Here is a 20,779-nt window from a genome sequence, read left to right on the forward strand (position 1 = left end):
CATTTTCATATCAATTTATGAATTCAAAATTCCTCTCAAAAAGAATAGGAGATACTGCTTTTAGCCATCAGTTTCGGATGGGAGTACTAACACCCATTGGAAATTGTAATGGTGTTCTCCCTAGGTTTTAAATTGCTCTTACCCATTTTTGACATTTTCTCCATCATGTACTAAATTCTGCCCGTCCTCATATTAATTTACTATTCTTACCAAAATACCTTTAAACTATTTGTATACATGTATATATATATAATTTATTAAGTTGAATCTTATGAAACTGATAATATTTGATCATTTTGTTTGAAAATGGTTTTTCACGTGCTTGAACCTAATAAAATCTGAACTTTAGCTGGATGGCTGTATCTCCTTACGTATAAACTATGCCGTGCTTTCTGCTTCACTTCAACAGGGAGAATGAAAATGCTTACTCTATTCACCACTTCTTATGCATCCTTGCAAAACTGTGCTTGCTGACTACAGGTAAACTTCATGAAAATATTAAAGGTGTAGTAATTTCCACAAATACAGTATATAACCAGAAAACGTCTGGTCCAAACTGGGCAGATTGAAGTACATTACCCATCTACCTAACTGGAATAGCCTACCCTAAAAGACAGTTTTTGCAGGCTTACGGTCAGGTCTAGAATCTAAAGGTCAAATATAAAATACCAAAGCATGGGCTTCCCTGGTGGCACAGTGGTTGAGAGTCTGCCTGCCGATGCAGGGGACACGGGTTCGTGCCCTGGTCCGGGAAGATCCCACATGCCACGGAGCGGCTGGGCCCGTGAGCCATGGCCGCTGAGCCTGTGCGTCCGGAGCCTGTGCTCCGCAACGGGAGAGGCCACGGCAGTGAGAGGCCCATGTACCGCAAAAAAAAAAAAAAAAAACCAACCAAAGCATTTTCAACTGGAAATTCTACTTCTGTGTCCTCAGTGACATTTAATATTATAGAGGGCCCACCCTGAGACCCCACACTAAGCACCAGTAAAAGAGGTATGCCCCAGACCTTACCTTTAAGAAAATTAACATCTTTCAAGAGATATAAAAATATAAATAATGAGAAGATATTCTAAGTATTGTCAGTTTCAAACTGGGACAGAATAAAATGTAAAAAGAAGACAGCACTTGAGAAATCTCAAAATGACTTCAAACATTAAGGGCAAAGAACCAAATACAAGTGTGTGTCGAGCCTACATTCAGTCACTACATTAACCAAAGGTTCTGGATTCAAGGAGTCCTTTTATCACCCCAGAAGCAGTGATTAGAGATCCTCCAGGTCAGTTAAATCCACAGCCACTTTCAAGAACAGGGTGTCATCTTTAATGTAGGTGTTCTTGGCATTCTCCAAAGTGGAATGAGCCACGAAGCGTGGACAGCCAGAGGCAATGTTCATCTCCCCATCGGGTCTTTTAAAGCTGGTGCTATTGGGGTCAGCCTTGAAGGTCTCCATAATGTGGTTCTTTTTGCCACTTTGGTCCAAAAGCATCAGGGTCACCCTCTGCCTGAATGGCCACTGCAACAGTGAGTCAAACTCCCCTCGCATCACCACAAAGTACAACGACAGATGCGTCCCCTTCCCGGACCCATCCCCATTCAGGTACGCTCTAGCGCAGAGCCTGTAGCCACACCGGCTGGTGTAGAAGGGCTGGCTGAAGATGGATACTGTGTGTCCGTCCAGCGCCTCCTTCTTCTTCAGCTTGTAGTCTGTGACCTTCCAGATGAGCTTTCCATTATAGCAGGCACTTTCTAGCAGCTTAAATCGCTCTTCGTTTTTATTCAGCTGTGCTTTATGAATATTAATGTGGGCATCATGTTTGTTAGTCTCCCCTTCCAAAACAACTGCAAGGAAAAAAAGACTCTTGAAGGCCTTAAAGTTGTCTTTAAAATTTGCCCAAAGAGGAATTTTGTTATCCGAAGAGAACCAAGAAAATTCTGACATCCCAAAGATGAACTGAATTCAATGTCCACCAATGGACAATTCCTATTAATAGTATCAACTCCGTGATTCTCGTGTCTTGGCAAGATTGGCACCAAGAAAACCCAAATGCGTCCTCTTGATCTGAGGCTCACCAAAGTGTTGAGAAGATGCACTCTGTACTGAGCTAGCGGGCATCTGCATGGTAAGCCCCACTGCTTTCTAACTGGAAGGCTTTTAAACAGCCAAGCCTGTCTCTTTTTCTATACTTAAAACAATGTTCCCACCACATCTTTCCCCTTCTCATTTTTGTCTACTCTCCTTAAAAAACCATCACTCCCTGTTCTTGGAATTTTCTGGCCCATTTCCACCCCTTGCTTGTTCCAGCTCCCGCTCATGGCCCTTCATCATTTTTGCCTGAGTGGCCAGAACCTCATGCTGTTCTGTTTCACAAATACCAGATTCAGCCATTGTTGATCCTGGATAGCTGTGACTCTCCATCGGCCAGGTCTGCTTGTTTCATGAACACATGTAGAAATAATGAATCACCAACAGATAAGTATAAAACATTAGACATACCTAATCTTTGATCATGGGTTTCTAGCAGGGTGATTTTCTGTTTCACTGTATCAATCGCTTCCACCAAAGGCCTCAGATCAAATTTACTTTGTTGCTGGTTAGCCATTTGTAATAACTGACGCACCTGAACTTCTAGCCAAGCGGACTTGTCAATGTGACTGGCAAGAACCTTTCAGTACAAAGTGGATCATCATGTCAAAAAAATTTGAGTAGTTCGTTAAGGTTATATTTTTCAACTCAAACATTTCACCTTTAATTAATCAATTAATGAAATGAAAAATGCACAGTCCAGAAGAGAAAATTGAATGAGGATCTAAGAGAGATGAGTCACCTAATACCTTCCTCCCCCTCCACAGCGTCTCTGCTCCTGTTTCAAATCTTTGAACTGTTCTTCATCTGAGTTTTACTCCTCCCTTGGTGTCTCTCCTCTTGGTTCTCTACCCTATCTTTATATTTCTGTTCTCTCCTTGCTTTATCACTTCCTCCTCTTAGATGCTACTCTTCTGATTCATTCCTACTCTGCTAGAAGGCAGAGAATGCACTGGAAGAAGGCCCACCTGTTCTGCCTGAGCACTACAGGTGGTACAGAAGTGCCTGAGCTAAAGCCTGAACATTTGGTTGCTCTCTTTAGATGGAAGGGACTAAATAAAACTATATTTCTCCTCCACTCTTACCCTTAGTGCCTTCACTCTTGACTGGTTTTTGTGTTAGAAAAAGGTCAGAATTGAGATAATAACATATGATGGATTTCCTTTTTTCTACACACACTCACACACACATCCATATGGTATGCTGACAAATATGGAAATTATATGGCCTACATTTTCTGGGATAATCCAGATTTCCAAAAGATTGCCCATATCACATCTTGAAATATTTTCCACTGTAAATTTTATAATCACAATGAAGTCATTATTCTTTAGGAATTTGTTTATGGTTATTTAACATTCATGATTTGCAAAGTAATTTTTGCTATATTTTAGTGATGTTTAAAGCATTTTCTTCCCAGGGGAATTAATAGTTTCACTTTGTTAACTACAAAATGCAGGACTATAGATGCTCTCAGGGAATCTGAAATCAAGTGACTAATATCAGCCCAACATTGATTACAGCCGTAATTGCCATAAATTATATAAAAGTACTGTACCAGTGTAAACATGTACTAACATTGCTAAATGTACTGGGTTATGTAAAAGAGGACCTTTATTCTTAGGAAACACATACTGAAGTATGTAGGGGTAAAGGGCCATAAGATAGACAACTTACTCTCAAAGGGTTCAGAAAGAATACCCACGGGGGGTGGGGGGGTGACAGGGACAGGGTGGGGGAGTTTGAGACAAGAAGGAGGGGGGGATGAATGAAGCAAATGGGACAAAATACTGACAATGAGTGAATCTGGATGCAGAATATACAGGTGTTCTTTGCACTATCTTATTCTTGCACATTTGAAATTATTTCCATTTAAAAATTAAAAGCCTCACGGCTAGTTGAAGACTAAATCTTGATTATGAATAGAAAGGCCATTTCTCACCTGTATATTTGAGAGGAAAGTTCCATTTTTGCCAAACAACTGTGCAAACTGCTTGAACTCCTTTTCGAATTTCTTTACGGTTTCTGCTAGCTGCTGGATTTTACTTTCTTTTTGTTCTAGGCTCTTATATAAGTCAGAAATCTAATAACAAGAATATGAATGAGGTCATTGAACTGCATGCACACAAGTTAAAATTTAAATATAGTTCTAGGAAAATATTGCAGGTTAAGTATTTCTAGGAAAAATATACACACATATATTTATAGAAAATATTTACAGGTAGATTACTATATAATTCTAAGAAATGTTTGCAGATGCTTACAAAAAAAGAATAATAAAGAAAAGAAAGATCCATAGATTCCTCATCAGCCTTTTCTATATGTAACCCATTTGATGGCTCATCTAATGCTAGTGACAGCACTTGACTAAATTTGCTGAACTGGTTCTCCTCTTTCATTCAATATGCACCTATTAAACAACCACAGAGTCCTGATCGCCATACCACATTAGATGCTGTATGCACAGCATCAATAGTAATAGCTGCAATTTGCTGAGTCTGTCAAACCCTTATATTCATTATCTCTTTTAATTCTCAAAGAACCCTATGTGTTGGGTATGGCTATCAGTCTCACTTTACAGATAAGGAAACAGAGGCAGAGCGTTTAAGTAACCTGCCCAGCATACCGCTAGCAAGTGGTAGGCAAAACACGCCACCTCTCAGAATTTATAATCAATTTGAGGGAAATAACCAAAAACCTTCGCGTGATCCTCGACAACCCTTCTCTTATCCCTACACCCACTTCATCAGCAATACCTGCCAACTTTAGCTCCTGACACACAACAAAACAACTCTTACATCCATTTCTCATTGCATCTCATCTTGTTTCAGCCTGCGTTATTTCTCACCTGGGCTGCTATGATAGCTTCCCAACAGATCATACACTGTCCCTAACAAACACATACCCGAAAAGAAGCTCTATGGGAGCTGGACTGGCATGAGTCCCACCGTCCACTGGAACCTCAACAACTGGGCTGGTGCCTGGCACCAGTAGGTGCTTGATAAATATTTGTTAAATAGATGAATGAATGAATGAATGCTCCCCCTGTCTTTAGCCTTGTTTTCCTCCAAATCATACTCCATACTGTCACCAGAAGAATAATAAGTGACAAATCTGGGCTGGTCACCCCTCCTATTTAACCATCTCTAGTGGCCTTCTTTTACAGGCTGTACAGGGCCCTACAAAATCTGCCTCTTATGGGTTTCCCTGTTGGCACAGTGGTTGAGAGTCTGCCTGCCGATGCAGAGGACACGGGTTCGTGCCCCGGTCAGGGAAGATCCCACATGCCGCGGAGCGGCTGGGCCCGTGAGCCATGGCCGCTGAGCCTGCGTGTCCGGAGCCTCTGCTCCGTAGCGGGAGAGGCCACAACGGTGAGAGGCCCGCATACCGAAAAAAAAAAAAAAAAAATCTGCCCCTGGCCACCTTTTCAGTCTCATGCCCATTCGCATACTACACACCTTCTGTTTCAGGCCCTGCTCTCAGTCACTTCCTCCTTCACCTAGAAGCGACCACTTTTTAAGCCTCACTCCAGGGCATATCCTCCCAGAAATACTTCCACACTAGTACCACCTACCTAGGCCACCTCTTAAGTTCCATGACATTCTGAGCATACTCTAGAAGTATAACTTACCTTCATGACTCATTGCTTTTTTATTTGGTTAATTTGGTCATTTTTTTCTCCCCTAAATTGCTGAGGCAACATTTCACTTATTTCCCGATCCCCAAAGCCCAGCACAGCACCTGGCACACAGAGGGCATTTGACACATGTTTTATAAATAATGCACAAGTGGCTGCAATAACCATCTGATCTCTGGCCCCCAAATCTTCTACTTATACCCCAAGAGCTGACTCCCACGTGTGCACCAGACATCCTTGACCAAAAGCAAACTCAGTGTCTCCTCTTGCCCCGCCCCCCTCACGTCTAACCTGCTCCTGTGTGCAGTGCCCATCTCAGTTAATAACATTACCAAGTTCCCTGCCTCAACTACAGCATGTGACTCCAACCTGTAAAAGCCTCCCAATACCTTCCCTCCATCCCCACTGACACAGCCTTGGTCAAGCCTTCACCTTCGACATTACCACCACCCACTACCACCTCCAGTATCGCTTCCCCTAATACTGAACTGCTTATTGTTAGCCAGGCACTGTGCTAAGAGCGCACATATATAATTTGACCCTCACTACAACCCCATGTTACAAATGAGAAAATTGTGGAAGACAGAGGTTAATTAGCTTGCCCGAACTCCTATGTGCGGAGCCAGGTCTCGAACCCAGGCCTTTCTGGCTCCAGGACCCTCACTCATCAATTGCCAGGTTCTACTGCCACACTGTCTAGTTTACTGCAGCATCTTTCTGCCTGGTCCCTCTGTCCTCATTCTCTTCTCTCCTATCCATCTTCCATGCTACCACCAGCTGTCTTATTTTTAAAGCCAAACAATTAGCTGACCAAGTATCTTCCTATTTAAAAACGTCTTTTAGATCCTTATTACTGGCAAACATTAGTTCAAACTTTGGCCCTTAAACCCTTTCTTAAATAGAGCAGGATATGAATAAATTAAAAAATCACTGAATGTAAAATATTTGAAACTTCTTAGCTTACGTGGAAGGCCAATGCAGTCTGGACCCAACACACCAGTCTTCAGCCTTTCCCTGTCTCACACCTGGATGTCTCTCTACCCCCAAACCCCATTTCCTTGGACCATCAGCCTCTCTCATGCCTCTCTGCCTTGGCATAAACTTTCCTCTTCTGGAATATCCTCTTTCCACAACATTTTAACTGACGGACCTTCTCTTCCTTCAAGATGATGCAGCTCGGATGTGTTACCTTGAAAAGCCTTCTGCAACTCCCACAGAACAAACTGCTGCAGCCTCTGTACCCCCACAAGGCACAGCATCTTATCTGTTTACATTTTTGTGAGCTCTTCAAGGGTACATGCTGTGTCTTCCTTGACTCAGTGTCCCTAGCAACTAGCATTGTACTTGACATATGGCACGTGTTTGTTGGATCAGTGGATAGACCAATGAGGCAACTCTTACAGAAAGAACTTGGGAATGGCTCCTAGGCAGCATGCCTTCCACCAGTTACAGTTTAATCAGTCTTTCTAATTTTCTCCATGATCTGACCCTGAAACTCACACAGCTACTTTAATATGGAATCAGACACCATAAAATAATCTGCAGCCGTAAAATTCAGCTCCCTCTCTCCAGCTGGATGGTTTTCTTCCCTACCTGGGCTTGAAAAGTCTGATCCTCTGAGATGCCCTAACAAAATAATGAACTTTTAGAATAATTACTCAGTAGAATCAGCATTTATTGAGGTCCACTATGAATATTCCAGGGACTACGGCTGGCATTTGCACACATAATTTCACTTGATAATCACAACCCAGTGAAATAAATATGTACGTATGCATTGATTGCAGTGAAATAAATATGCACGTATGAGTAGGTTGCAAAGTTAATAAGACTTATTACAAAATATATAAAACCCACGGTGCCTAGAACAGATAGTCAAATGCTGTTTTATGGTAATACTGATTTCATTTAAAAATGCCAAACATCTACTAGGTTCCTACTAGGTGCCAGGTAATAACCACAAGGTGTGTGGATAGGCTGCAGAGAGGCAGTGTGGTGTAACACGGGGAGCACTGGACTGAGAATCAGGGACGTGGGTTTGGGATTGAATTCTGCCCCTTAATATCACAAACACATCAAAATTTCTTTGAGCTTAGTTACTTCATCTGTTGGTTGAGGGGGCTGAACCCAAAGATCTCAAAGGCACTTTCCAGTTTAATGTGCTACAAGCCTGTGAGTCTGGCCACTTAGTAGAAAAACATCTACCTCCAGTTGACTTATACTGAAACAGAGGGGAATATAAAAATACCAACAAGTACAAATCCCAGCGATTCTGTTGCCTCCCTTTATACTTGAACCCTTGAATATTTACCTGTTCTTCTAACTGGAAGTTCTTTTCTAAAACCAGAAGCATGTGGTCCCGTAAGGCTGAATGCTCATGCTCCTGCAGGTTTCCTCGTTTATCCTTTAATATGAAGAGAAAAATAAGTCAGGTTGTTGAAAGGCTCCCAAAATGAGGGTGGTGGTGGGATGTTCTGCTAAAGCAGAACTTTAACAATTTTGCTTACTTGTCTCAAGGTGGGTTGCAGGGAGAATGACCCCTCCCAGGTCCCTTTTCCAGCTTTAGGATTCTACAGTACCCATGAGACACTTACAGAGAGTCAGGCCACTATCAAAATTCTCAGCACTGATTTCATTCCTTGCCCTGGGAGTATATGACTGAGGGTTAAGTGTAGTTATTACCACCTCTCAACTATTCCCATATAAAACTTACCTCCTTGGTGGGTTATCTCCCAGATCAGTTTTAAGCCTCCGTTAGTTCTCCCTCCTACCAAGCACACTTCTCTACCGCCTTCTATCACTGTCCTTTTATCGGGCAGAAGGTATGCAACCTAATTGTAATTTCAGCCCATGCAAATTTGTTGCCTTCAAAGTCAAATTATATGTTTGCAAGAAGAAATGCAAACTTCTTTTTATCAGAGAAACTCCCATGCATCCTCCAGGACGTGAGTCAAAGAGGGAGTCCTGCAGACAGAGTCAAATGTCCTCTGCCAACGTTCCCTCGGCAGTCCTGTGCTATCACACTGTACCCCAACTTGCACCTTCACTAGAACAGAATATTAAATATTTTATCATTAAAATTCCATCGCAGACTGCCTGCACTACTAGTAAAAGCAAATGGTATGGGTGGCCCATAGACTCTAAGCAAACATTCATCATCAATTTCCCTTCAGTTTAGGGTTGGCCCCTCCTCCAGAGAACAACTCCCCCAGCCATCCCCAGCTCTAGTACTAAGGTAAGTCCTAGAATACAATCCAAATGGAAGTTTGGGCCTAACTGTAAAGAAGATTCCTTTTAGGGACTTCCCTGGTGGTGCAGTGGTTAAGAATCTGCCTGCCAATGCAGGGGACACAGGTTCGATCCCTGGTCCAGGAAGATCCCACATGCCGCGGAGCAACTAGGCCTGTGAGCCACAACTACTGAAGCCCGCACACCTAGAGCCCGTGCTCCACAACAAGAGAAGCCACCGCAATGAGAAGCCTGCACACCGCAACGAAGCCCCGCTCACCGCAACTAGAGAAAGCCTGCGTGCAGAAACGAAGACCCAGAGCAGTCAATAAGTAAATAAATATTTTAAATAAAATTTTTTTAAAAAGGAGATTCTTTTTAGAGCTGGAAAGCAATTCTGTATTTTGTGCACAAGGAAGGTAAACCCTATCCTTTCTGCAGCCAAGATAATCACTGGTTTGCTATGTGACACATTTATGGACTCTTCACTGATTTTTTAAAAAAGGTTTTTCATAAGAGTTTTTTAAAATAAGAGAAATATATGCTTATCTCAAACAATATAGCAAGATGTAGAATAAAAATAAAAGCCCCCTTCTCTCTGTCTACACACCCAATTCCCTAGTCTCACTACCAGAGTCAGTGAAGATACATACACAGTGAGATCATACTGTATGTAATTTTTAAAATATACACCTCATTCTTTTTATCAGATGCATAGTATTCCAAAATATGAAAAAATTATATATATATAATTATATACTCAGTACTTCAGAGATGGACTTATAGGCTGTTTTTCATTTTTTGTGGGTTTTTGGATTTTTTTTTTTTTTGGCTAAATACAGTAGTCCCCATTTAGCCACCGTTTCAATTTCTGTGGTTTCAGTTACCCATAGTCAACAATGGTCCAAAAATATTAAATTGAAAACTTCGGAAATAAACAATTCATACTTTAAATTGTGAACTGTTCTGAGTAGCGTAGTGAAATCTTGTGCCTTCCTGCTCCGTCCTGCCCCAGAGGTGAGTCATCCCATAGTCCAGGTATCCAGGCCATACATACTACCCACCCATTAGTCACTTAGCTATCTTGGTTATCAGATAAACTGTTGCAGTATCATAGTGCTGTCATCAACTAACCCTTATTTACTCGATAATGGCCCCAAATGATGCTGGCAATTCAGATATGCTCTTACTGTGCCTAATTTGTAAATTGAACTTTATCATAGGTATGTATGTATAGGAAAGAAAAACATAGTATATATAGGGTTTGGTACTAACCATGGTTTCAGGCATCCGTGGAGGATCTTGGAATCTACCCCCATGGACAAGGGGGGAGTACCGTAAATATCTTTGTGTGCATGTGTGTTTGTATATGTGTGTAATCATTGCATACTTATGAAAGGATATCTGTGAAATAAATTTCTAGCAGTAGGATTGCAAGGTCAATGTGAGGGTCACATTTTATTTTCATAGATATAACCAAACCTCAAAAAAGTTGGTATTAGGTATTAAAAATTTTATGTATATATAAATTATTTGTTCTGTTTCTCTGGAGAACCCTGACTAATAAAATACAAGTATTAGTATTATGTATTATGTATTGTATACAATACAAGTCTTTTTTTTTCTATTCTGTTTATAGTTATTATAAAATATTGGCTATATTCCCTGTGTTGTATTATATATACTTGTAGCTTATTTATTTTATACATAGTAGTTTGTACCTGTTAATTCCCTACCACCATCTTGCCTCACCCTACTGGTAACCACTAGTTACAACTGCCAGTCTTAAAGTTTCTCAGAAGTGAATGTCCTTCTGCATCTTGAATGGAATCAAGAATAAAATGAACTCAACAAATAAATTATACAGTAGAAGGTAGACAGAAACAATTATTCCATACCTTTACAGTACAGCCATAGTGCTTGAAAGGACAGTCTTGTTCAGCTTCAGGACACACAGCAAGGTGTTCATCCACCTACAAAACAGACAGCCTCATGCTAGAGAAATGCATCCCCGACTCTCCAGCTACCTGGTATAACTGCAGCAAGCAGGGAGCCAAGGGTCGCTTGGGAAGAAGGGAGGAAACACCATGCTGAAGCCTGGGGGAAGGAGAGCTAAGATGAAAACAGAGAAGAATTCTCAGGGAGAAGGGGAGGGAAGACAGAACCATGGTTATCATGAGGATAATTTAAGCCTTGGGCCCCTGCTTATGGGATTTTATCAAACACACACCACAGTGATTACTGAAACTTTATCTTACATAAAATCTACTAAGAGAATTATTTACAGTTACCTCAGTTCTTGGAATAATCCGCAAACACTTGTTGGGACAAGATACTGGGTACTCAGGACACAAGTTTTCCTCATGATTCTGAAACAGAAAAGTGTGCTGAAATAAAGCCAGCCTTGCTTCCAAAGGCTTCCTGTATGGCCTCAGAGTGTGTATACATATGTCCCTTTGGGGATCTATGCTATGTGGCTTACCCTCTGTAGGAAGGTATGGTCTAGTTCCAAAAAGCATTCTAGATGGCTGCTTTCTTGGTATAAATGAATTCAATTCAGTTCAATTTTCCAATTCTTTTAAAGAAGGTCAGAGGACATGGGACTGACAGAGGACGCAGACTATGGGAGTCACTGGCTTGGCTCCTTTGGCACATGTAAAGGGCACCCCATGCTCTCGTCTTATGCCGGCATCCTGCCTCTCCAATCAGGTCGGAGCATCCTGAGGACAGACAGTGTGGTCACCTCCTTGGGACCCAGCGCCTAGCGTCTTTCCTGGACCACTCACACTCAGCAGGTACTCAAACAACATTTTTGCCAATGATACATGACTAGAGTCCTACCAAGAAGGTTTTTAGCTTTTTATAGAACCCTCAGATAAAGTTATTCTTTAGACCTCTTTCTGCATAAAAATAAATCCAGAAAAGTGCTTCTGGTATCCCATCTGATTCACTGTGACCACTGAGGCAGAATTTAGTCCCATAAAGATGATTCTTTTTTTTTTTTTTTTTTTTTACCTGTAGATGGATGACTACCACATCCTTTTTGCAATAAAGGCATTTTTCCTCTCGAAACGGACAGTCTGCACTCAAATGCTCTTTCAGATCTTTGCGAAGGACTGGCTCCCGACAGCTCTCATTAGAGCACTGCACAGCTTGGAATAAGCAGTGCTGAAGGTGGTCCTGCGACAGATAACAACAAGCCAGTGGGGACCCACTGAGCAGGGCAGTGGGAGGGGAAGCCTGCTGCAAGGCCTAGTGAGGGAGGGAGGGAAGACCCTGGGGCAGCAGGAGAAAGGACTGCGAGGGTGGGGGGGCAGGGGGCACAGCCTCTGTCACAGGCTCTCTGCAGAGGCCACCCGCTGCCTCTGCTGAGCACAGGGCATGGAGAAGGCTGCTTGCACAGAGGCTGTGACAGCCAGCCTTGTTTGGAGGACAGGGGAAGATGCGTGACGAAGAAAGCATGCCGGGTTTATCTTTGATTACCCATTAACCTGCTCATATTCTCAGGTTGGCTCTTGAATATTTTCCTTAGGCTTGCCAATTAATTTACCAGCTCCTCAAGGACATTTCTTTTGTGCACCCTCCATCCCCACCTCCAGCACCAAGTACTAATCTCTGCACAGCAGATGGTAAAAGCTGGAACAGAGGGCAAAGAGGGAAGAAGAGAAAGCTACCTCCTGAGTAAGTGAAGGAAGGGGAAGGACTAAAGGAAAGAAAGGGAGGGAGAGGAAGCTGTTCCACAAGCGGTAAAGCAAAGGATAGAGGAATACAGGATCACAGGCCCAGGAGAAGCTGGGATGGGTCACCCTTGTCAAGTCAGGAAATGTTCTTGACCAGAATATTAGAGAAGGATGACTCAGACAGTGTTCTTCATGTTACAGGTTTTTTAAAGCAGGCATGTCTTAACAAAACCCGTGGATAACACTGCAAGTTACTGTGGTGCTGACAAGGTATCAAAATCCTAAGGAGTTTGTTCCCCACCACAAGATCCTTTAAAACAGGGTTGGCAAGCTACGGCCCTTGGGCCAAATCTGGCCTGTTACTTGTTTCTGTAAATAAAGTTTTATGGAGAACAGCCACACCTATGTCTCACATACTGGCTATGGCTGCTTTCCCTCTGAGATGGGAGAGTCAGGTAGCTGCGACAGACACTGTATGGCTGGCAAAGCTTAAAATATTTACTATCTGGCTCCTGACAGAAACAGTTTGCTGACCCCTTAAGAGAGCACGCAGTTTTACTATAGGAGGTAAATAAATATTATAGCTATTCTCCTTTGCCTCTAGTAATGAGAGACAGTGACAACTGCCATCTACATCTTCTCCAAAATCCATGGATGCTACCCCTCAGCTCTCACCAAAACCGTCAACATTCATCAAGACTCTGCTACCTGTGAGATCCGACACCTTACTCGCAAGGTGAAGGAGAACAGGGAATGAGAGGAAATATAAAAGAAACAGGTGAAAATAAACCAGCCACTGTTCTCCAGAAGCTGAGGATCTGGTCACTAGGGCTGATCAATGAGCCTCATTTCCTGTACAGGCTTAGTGACAACAAGGTTGGTAAAGAGGCCCTGCTTGCTCTAGGACCTGACTATCAAAACAAGTGGCGAGGGACTGTCTTAGGAAAACACAAAAACCTTCTGTGAACTTCCAAAGAAATTCTTGGGTTAACAAGGGAATCATTTACACATTTATGAGCTCAGTGCCTAGGGTTTTAGAGGCATGATGGGGAAAAGACTGAATCACCTGAAATACATTCCAAAACGTGTGGCTGGGAAGGGAAACTTGTAGCGTCCTCCTAGCAATTCCCTGGACGCTAGAGATGCTTGCCTCGTATTCATTCATAGTGTGATTGAAACTGACATGGGCTTGCTGTGGCAGAGCCACGTTTCCTGCTTCCCATTTAACAACCTTCCACTGCTGGATGCAAGAGCAAGGTAGGACAGCTTCATCTGAAAGGAACTCGACAACCCTTCACCTCTCCTACACCTCGTTTGTTTGCATCTCATACCAATGCTTCACCTTTACACTACATTCTAGCTCTGTTCTGGTCTGTGTCATGTGCCTTAGATCACAACCTCTAAGACAGCAGGGCCCACAGTGGCTAGGAAACACCCACCCCAGCACCTGCAAATGCTTCCAGGCAGGCACCCTTACAATTGTGTCTTTCTGCAGTCATGCCCTGGCTCCCATCCTAGGAATCCCAAATCCTTCAGTTTTCCAAAAATGACAGGTCCTTGCTCGACCATTTCTTTTGCCCAGTATGTCTCACATCTTCTCTTTTGGATCAATAACCCTAACCCACAAGTTAAGGTCTAGCACACATGGTATGTCTTCCATGTGTTCCATACAAAATGAATCTTTCACATGACTTAGCCCTCGGTGTGCTGCACTGCAGCCAAGTGTATCGCTAGACAAGAATTCTCTGAGGGCAACCCAATGAACCTCCGTACCATGCTTAGCCCAGTAACTGTCACATAAAAATGTTCAGTACATGTCACTGGAAAAATAGCAAAGGCAAATATTGTTCACCAGTAATACCAACCTGGTATCGTCCCAGAATAACCTTGGCATTACATCCAGGAGCATTTTTGCAAAATACATATAAATTGAGGACTTCTCTTTTGCAGCAATTGTCTTTAAACACCTAAAAGATAAACAAAGTAGGTCTCACACACTCCAAAGCTTTAGAGCAATGTGAAGGAAGCTATTATTAATTTGGTCTTCAAGTACATCTCAAAAGTTGGGTGGAAACTTCCAGTCAGTGGTTGGAATGGAAATACCAGATTCACCACCATAAAAGAAAAGGCTGTCTCAGATACATCTGACAGGCCACCAAACATACAAGCCAGGTAATTTAATGCTTAGTGCAGTATGCTGAAGCTAGGAGAATCTCATGGTGAACTTGACCCCACATGCTCAAAGGTCAAGAGGTGGAGCTGTGGATGAGGGTGATGCTTTCAGCTTCCTGTCCCAGGGTGAACAGTTGCATTAGACATCAGGTGGTGTCACTGAAGCTGTGCTGACTTATTTTTCAGCACAAGCCAGGGGTTGGCAAACTTTCTCCGTAAAGGGTCAGAGAGTAAATATTTTCAGCTTTGCCAACCATGTTGCAATGTTCTCTGTTCCAACTATTTAACCCTACTGTACCCGATACTTAAATGAATGGGCATGCCTGTGTTCCAATAAAACATGATTTATGGACACTGAAATGTGAATTTCATATAATTTTCACATGTCACAAAACATTATCCTTCTTTTGATTCATAAAATAAATTTTTGTTTTGAAATAAAGACTCACAAGAAGTTGTAAAAAATAGTACAGAGTTCCTGTGTACCCTTCTTTTGATTTTTTTCAATGATTTAAAAATATAAAACCATTCTTAGCTCACAGGCCATACAGAAACAGGTGGTAGACTGGATTTATCCCAGCAAATCCCATGTTGTAGTATGCCATCCCCTGGCCTAGTGTGTGAGGCAGACACAAGTACAGCTAAGCATTTGGAAAACACATCATAAAAGCAGAGAGAAGGAGCATGAACATTTGACTAAAAAGACAAACAATTCACTTAAAAAATGGGCAAAGGATTTGAATAGGAATCTCTACAAAGAATATATCCAAATGGCCAAGCACATGAAAAAATGCTCAGCGTCATTAATCATTAGAGAATCAAAACCATGAGATACTTCTTCATACCAACTAGGAAGACTATAATCAAAAAGATGGACCACAACATATTTTGGTAAGGATGTGAAGAAGTTAGAACTCTCATACCTTGCTGGTAAGAATGTAAAATGGTGCAGCTGCTTTGGGAAATAGCCTGGCAGTGCCTCAGAATGTTAAACATAGAGTTACCATGAGACCCAGTCATTCCACTCCTAGGCACACACCCCAGAAACATGTACACTTTAAAGGCAAATGCATTGTATCTCAATAAAGCTATTGTTAGATATAACAATAATAAAAGAAAGTTTTAGAGACTAAACAGATGAGAAAGTGATTCCAGGAAGCAGGGTGTTTCATTTCTGCAAGTGACTCACGGTAACTGGAGCTAGTACAGGAAGAGGGTAAAGAAGAAGTGGGAGAAGAACCCTGGGGGCGTCAGTAAGGACTCAAACTAGCCTCTCTCAAAGAGGGGTGGGAGTGGGGTCCCACTTTACCCCACAGTAGAGGAATATGGACTCCAAGGAAGGTCCCCCTCCCACTTTCCGGCTCCAACTTCTCTGTCCAATTCAACCCAGGATACTGGCTGCTCCGTCACCCAGAGAACTGCTAACCCAAAGCATGACTGTCTTACCTCCTGAGATTTGATCACCTCCTTATCTACAGGGCAGAGTGGGACTGCGTTTAATTCTCTGGAAAGAAAAATCAAAATGAAGCCAGAATTAAGGGTTGACCTCAACAGCCCATCCAAGAGCAGCTGCAGCGCTTCAGCCACGCCTGACCCCTTGAAGTTCCCCCTGAGCAGGCCAGGCCCTGTCTTTATTCATGCTGTTCCCTCCTCCCAGAAGGGGCCCCCCAGTATGCCAACTTCAGCACCTCCTCAGTCTGCCTGAGAAATTCCCATGCATCCTCCAGGACGTGAGTCAAAGAGGGAGTCCTGCAGACAGAGTCAAATGTCCTCTGCCAACGTTCCCTCGGCAGTCCTGTGCTATCACACTGTACCCCAACTTGCACCTTCACTAGAACAGAAGATTCTAGAGGGTCCTGTGTCACACTGGACCTCCAGCTCTTCACCTCTATGCACTAGAGCTTGGTTTAGTGAGGTGTCTGGAACACACAGGTGCTGAATGAACGAACCCAGGAATGAATGAGAAGGTGCTGTAATAACCCCCTTTCCAAGCTTGGGAGGGTACAACTTCCGTGGCAGCCCTGTATAAACCCCCAAAGCCTGCTTCCATGTTTCTCCTGGTCTCCACCTCAAAATGGCACAACCCAGGTTTTACAGCTGCCGGGGAGTCGACAGAGTATCCACGGCGGCAAGGAACCTTCCAGATGCGACACCACCTCTGCCTCAAGGCAAGGAAAGGTCAGGGCGCCTACAGGAAAGACCCCATGAGATACAGGTCCTTCCTCACATGGACTGTGCACCGAGGTTTGCCTTCGTGTGCAAAACAGGTGTGGTCTGAATTTTCAGAAAGGGTGACTATCAATAAGATGGAAAAAAAAGAAGATTATTCCTCAGGCTCTCAGAGAAAGGCACTGGCAGAGCCCGTCCTCATATTCGTGGTTCTGTGGACAACCACAGCAATTCCCGAAACCACAATTATAGTTGAGCGGCCACAGATGACACATAGATCCCAGGAACAGCCCTGTCCACTTCTGGCCGGAGCGCAGGCCCTGAGCGCTCACCTCAGGGACAGGATGCAGTGCTGGCAGAAGCGGTGCCCACAGCCCGTCTGGTGGGGGTTGTGAAGCACTGAGCGGCAGAAGGCACATCTGTAGCGCTCTTCCAGCTGCTCCACAAACTGGTACTCTGCGTCTGGCTCAAAGTCCAAAGACGTGGAGTTGCCAGAATTCTGGCGGATGAAGCCACAGGGGACACCACCTTGCTCCTCAGAACAAGCCATTCTGGGGGATCAGGAGAAGAGAAGGAAAATTCAGTGTGCAAACACCACAGCAACTACAGCCATCAGGTGTTTGAATCATCTGTTCCCTGATTAGTGAACATCACCCACAGGGTCATTCTGTTATGACTTTGTAACCATAGTAACAACCTCCTGCCACTGGAGGGCTCCTGCAGAGGGGAGGTGGCTTTGGGGCGCTCAGCGGGGGGCTGGACCAGATAACTTCTAGCACGATTCAGTGAGACTTCAGCCCACTGTCCATCAACAGGATGCTAAATTATCCTTCAGTGTGGCTACATGCTTGGGCAAAATATAGCCAGGTGTTAACTACATTCTGAGTAAACTCTGGTTATGGATTTTTCTTCCACTCAGTTGAGAAAATTGAAACAAACGTTTTGATAACATTTTTTAGAAGCAAGAACTTTGTATACCAATACATTCCTTGCAAAATATATAAATACATCACCACCAAGCCACACCATTTCTCACCTGAGCTAAATAAAAGCCCATTAACTGCTTTCCCCTCCAATCCATTCTCCATACTATAGCCAGGGTAATATTTTCAAAATACAAGTATGATAGATTATCTCTCCTCATCATTCAGTGGCTTCCCAGCGCTCTTAGGTTAAAGCGCATGGTGCTAAGCAAGCTACAAGAATGCATCCTCCCCACCCAGTAGCATCCTGGACCTCTCCTCCCCTTGCTTCCTGCACTCCAACCACACAGGCCTTCTTTTAGTTCTTCTAATATATCATGCTGTCTTCTGCCACAGGGCCTTTGCACGAGCTGTTGCCTCCATGCTTCCCCTATCCCCTTCCAGGCCTCCTCATTTAGTTAACTCATATTCATGCTTCAAATTTCATTGCAAGCTTCATATTCTCAGGTAAGCCTTTTCTTCTCCCCCTGGTCTGACAGCAGGAGGTCTACTCATCAGTCTGTAAAACATGCAAGGCTTCCAGGGAGTGGCTAGGGGATAAAGGTTAAGTGTGTGGGGGGGTGCATTTTTTGCTTATAATCCTTTTGAATTTTTGAATATGGGTATATTACCCATCCAAATATTTAAAAAATATACAAAACCAAAAAACCATTCATCCACTGTTATATCTGTCATAGAACCAGGTTCCATTCCTTCAGAGCACCGCTTGATTTGAGATTGGACACGCATTTGTGTGATTATTTTATTTATATCTATGCTCTTCAGTGACACAGAGATAGCATCTGGTCTTGCTCACTGTTGCGTTTCCAGCCCTTGGCACTAAGCCAGGCATGGAGAACAACTCAGTTATTTGTTGAGTTAATGTTATTCAATGGACTTTTTGTGAGACCCTCAGCAGGGCAGCTCTAAGTAGTACTGGCCTCTAACATAGTGATTCTTTTTTTTTTTCTAATAGGTGAGGAAAATTAAGAGGTGCAAACTTCCAGTTACAAAATAAATGAGTCATAACATAGTGATTCTTAACCTTTTCTGAGCAAGGACTTCCCCTGGCTTTGAAAATTTGATGAAAACTCTAGACCTTCTCCCTATAAAATAGCACACACACCTTACATGTGTACCCTTAAGGACCCTTGGGACCCCCACCAGTGGTCCCCAGGTTAACAACAGTCTGTGTCCCCTGCAGGCATGCTGTTACTTTTGACACAGTGCCAGCAGTCGTGGTTTCAGTGTCTGCAAACAGTGAAAGGATGGGTGGTCCTTGGGGGTGACATCCGGCTATGTGGCTGTGGTACAGGAAGTCTTGGCCTTCAAGACTGCTTGCTTTGGCTTGTTCTTGGGATCTCTCATGATTCTCCTGGAGCTGACAAGTTCAGCTGGACCTGGGAGCAGCTGTGTGGCCTGACCACATAGGCAAGAGATGGGCTGCCCCATTCAACCCTAAGCTCTGCCCAGGTCAGCTGCTGAGTCCGGGCTGTGGCCTGGATGAATGGAGCAGAGGAAGCAACTGGCCTCTTTCAGCAAATAAAGCTTGCTCTCTGGAGAAGCCCAGCAGACCAGGGTTTTTTTTTCTTTATCCTGGGGTTTGAGACCAAAGCCCCACGTTTTCCTCCCTGCATGTTTCCTGCAGAATTTCAAGGGTGGTAGGTGAGCAGAACAAGACGTGATTGTTCCCCCTTTAACGTTGCTTATTCTTGAGATTTAACAAAAAAGTTTTAATTATGATGATGAAGAGGCACAGCACTTGATGTACACACACAACCTAATAACCAAGATGCACCTTTCTCTCAGAGAAGGAGGAGAACCTATTCCAAACTGCCCTAATCTGTCCTGTGTCCTCTAGTCCCAAGGGAGGAGAACAATTCACATCCTATGCCCCTGTAGGATTCTCTCTCAAGATCACACTCGTGTCTATGTCACAGAGCATCTAAATTTGGACCCTCAGAGATATACCCTAAAGCAGCAGGTCTGTTGAGCCCCCAGAACAAAGGAGTAGGATGTACAAAACTCAGTTTGGGTTCCCCTCCACTACATTCTATCCTCTTTCCTAGCACAAGAATTTAATGTGCTCATCTGTGTCTCTGTCTGTCTTTCTCTACCTTCCACTGAATTTTGCTGTGAACCAAAAATCACTCTACAAAATAAAATCTCAAAAAATGTGAGGACAACTAGGGCACCTACTAGGCACTGGTGAGGGACCACAGACACCTAAGGGCACAGGAGGAACCCCCAGCAACCAGTTGTTACAATTATAGTTTTATTTTTCCTAAGATATTTTTAATCTCTCTTATTTTACTTGGTTCTTCATTGTTTGATATTGTACTGCTCCTTTTGTTTCTTTCTTTTTCTTTTTCTTTTTTTTTTTAACCACACCACAAAGCCTGTGGGATCTTGGCTCCCAGGCCAGAGGTCAGGCCTGAGCTCCTGTGGTGGGAGCTCCGAGTCCAAACTGCTGGACTAACAGAGAACCTCAGACCCCAGGGAATATTAATCAGAGTGAGGCCTCCCGGAGGTCCTCATCTCAGCAACAAGACCCGACTCTATCCAACTGCCTGTAAACTCCAGTGCTGGACGTCTCAAGCCAAACAACTAGTAAGACAGGAATACAGCACCCCATCAAAAAAAAAAAAGAAATGACAAAAAAATATGTTACAGACAAAGGAGCAAGGTGAAAACCTACAAGACCAAATAAATGAAGATGAAATAGGCAACCTACCTGAAAACGAATTCAGGGTAATGATAGTAAAGATGATCCAAAATTAAAAATACTCTAGAAGGAATCAGTAGCAGAATAACTGAAACAGAAAAACGGATAAGTGAGCTGGAAGAT

General features: G+C 43.3%; 1 protein-coding gene across 2 annotated transcripts; it reads right to left on the bottom strand.

Moving 5' to 3' along the window:
* Positions 1–1,261: 1,261 nt before the first annotated feature.
* Positions 1,262–17,598, bottom strand: TRAF5 (TNF receptor associated factor 5; the record flags this gene model as incomplete). Of its 2 annotated transcripts, none has more annotated exons than XM_079697651.1 (10): positions 1,262–1,839; positions 2,495–2,663; positions 4,026–4,166; positions 8,032–8,124; positions 10,847–10,921; positions 11,240–11,317; positions 11,964–12,128; positions 14,494–14,595; positions 16,247–16,304; positions 17,302–17,598. In XM_079697651.1, 10 exons carry the CDS (start codon positions 17,517–17,519, stop codon positions 1,262–1,264), a joined length of 1,677 nt encoding a protein of 558 aa, XP_079553777.1. The 2 variants fall into 2 exon arrangements, with proteins under 2 accessions (XP_079553777.1, XP_079553778.1); XM_079697652.1 differs by having other exon boundaries at positions 11,964–12,191; positions 17,302–17,519.
* Positions 17,599–20,779: the final 3,181 nt, after the last annotated feature.

The sequence above is a fragment of the Hyperoodon ampullatus genome (genome assembly GCF_949752795.1).
Source record: "Hyperoodon ampullatus genome assembly, chromosome: 2".
Classification (NCBI taxonomy): domain Eukaryota; kingdom Metazoa; phylum Chordata; class Mammalia; order Artiodactyla; family Ziphiidae; genus Hyperoodon; species Hyperoodon ampullatus.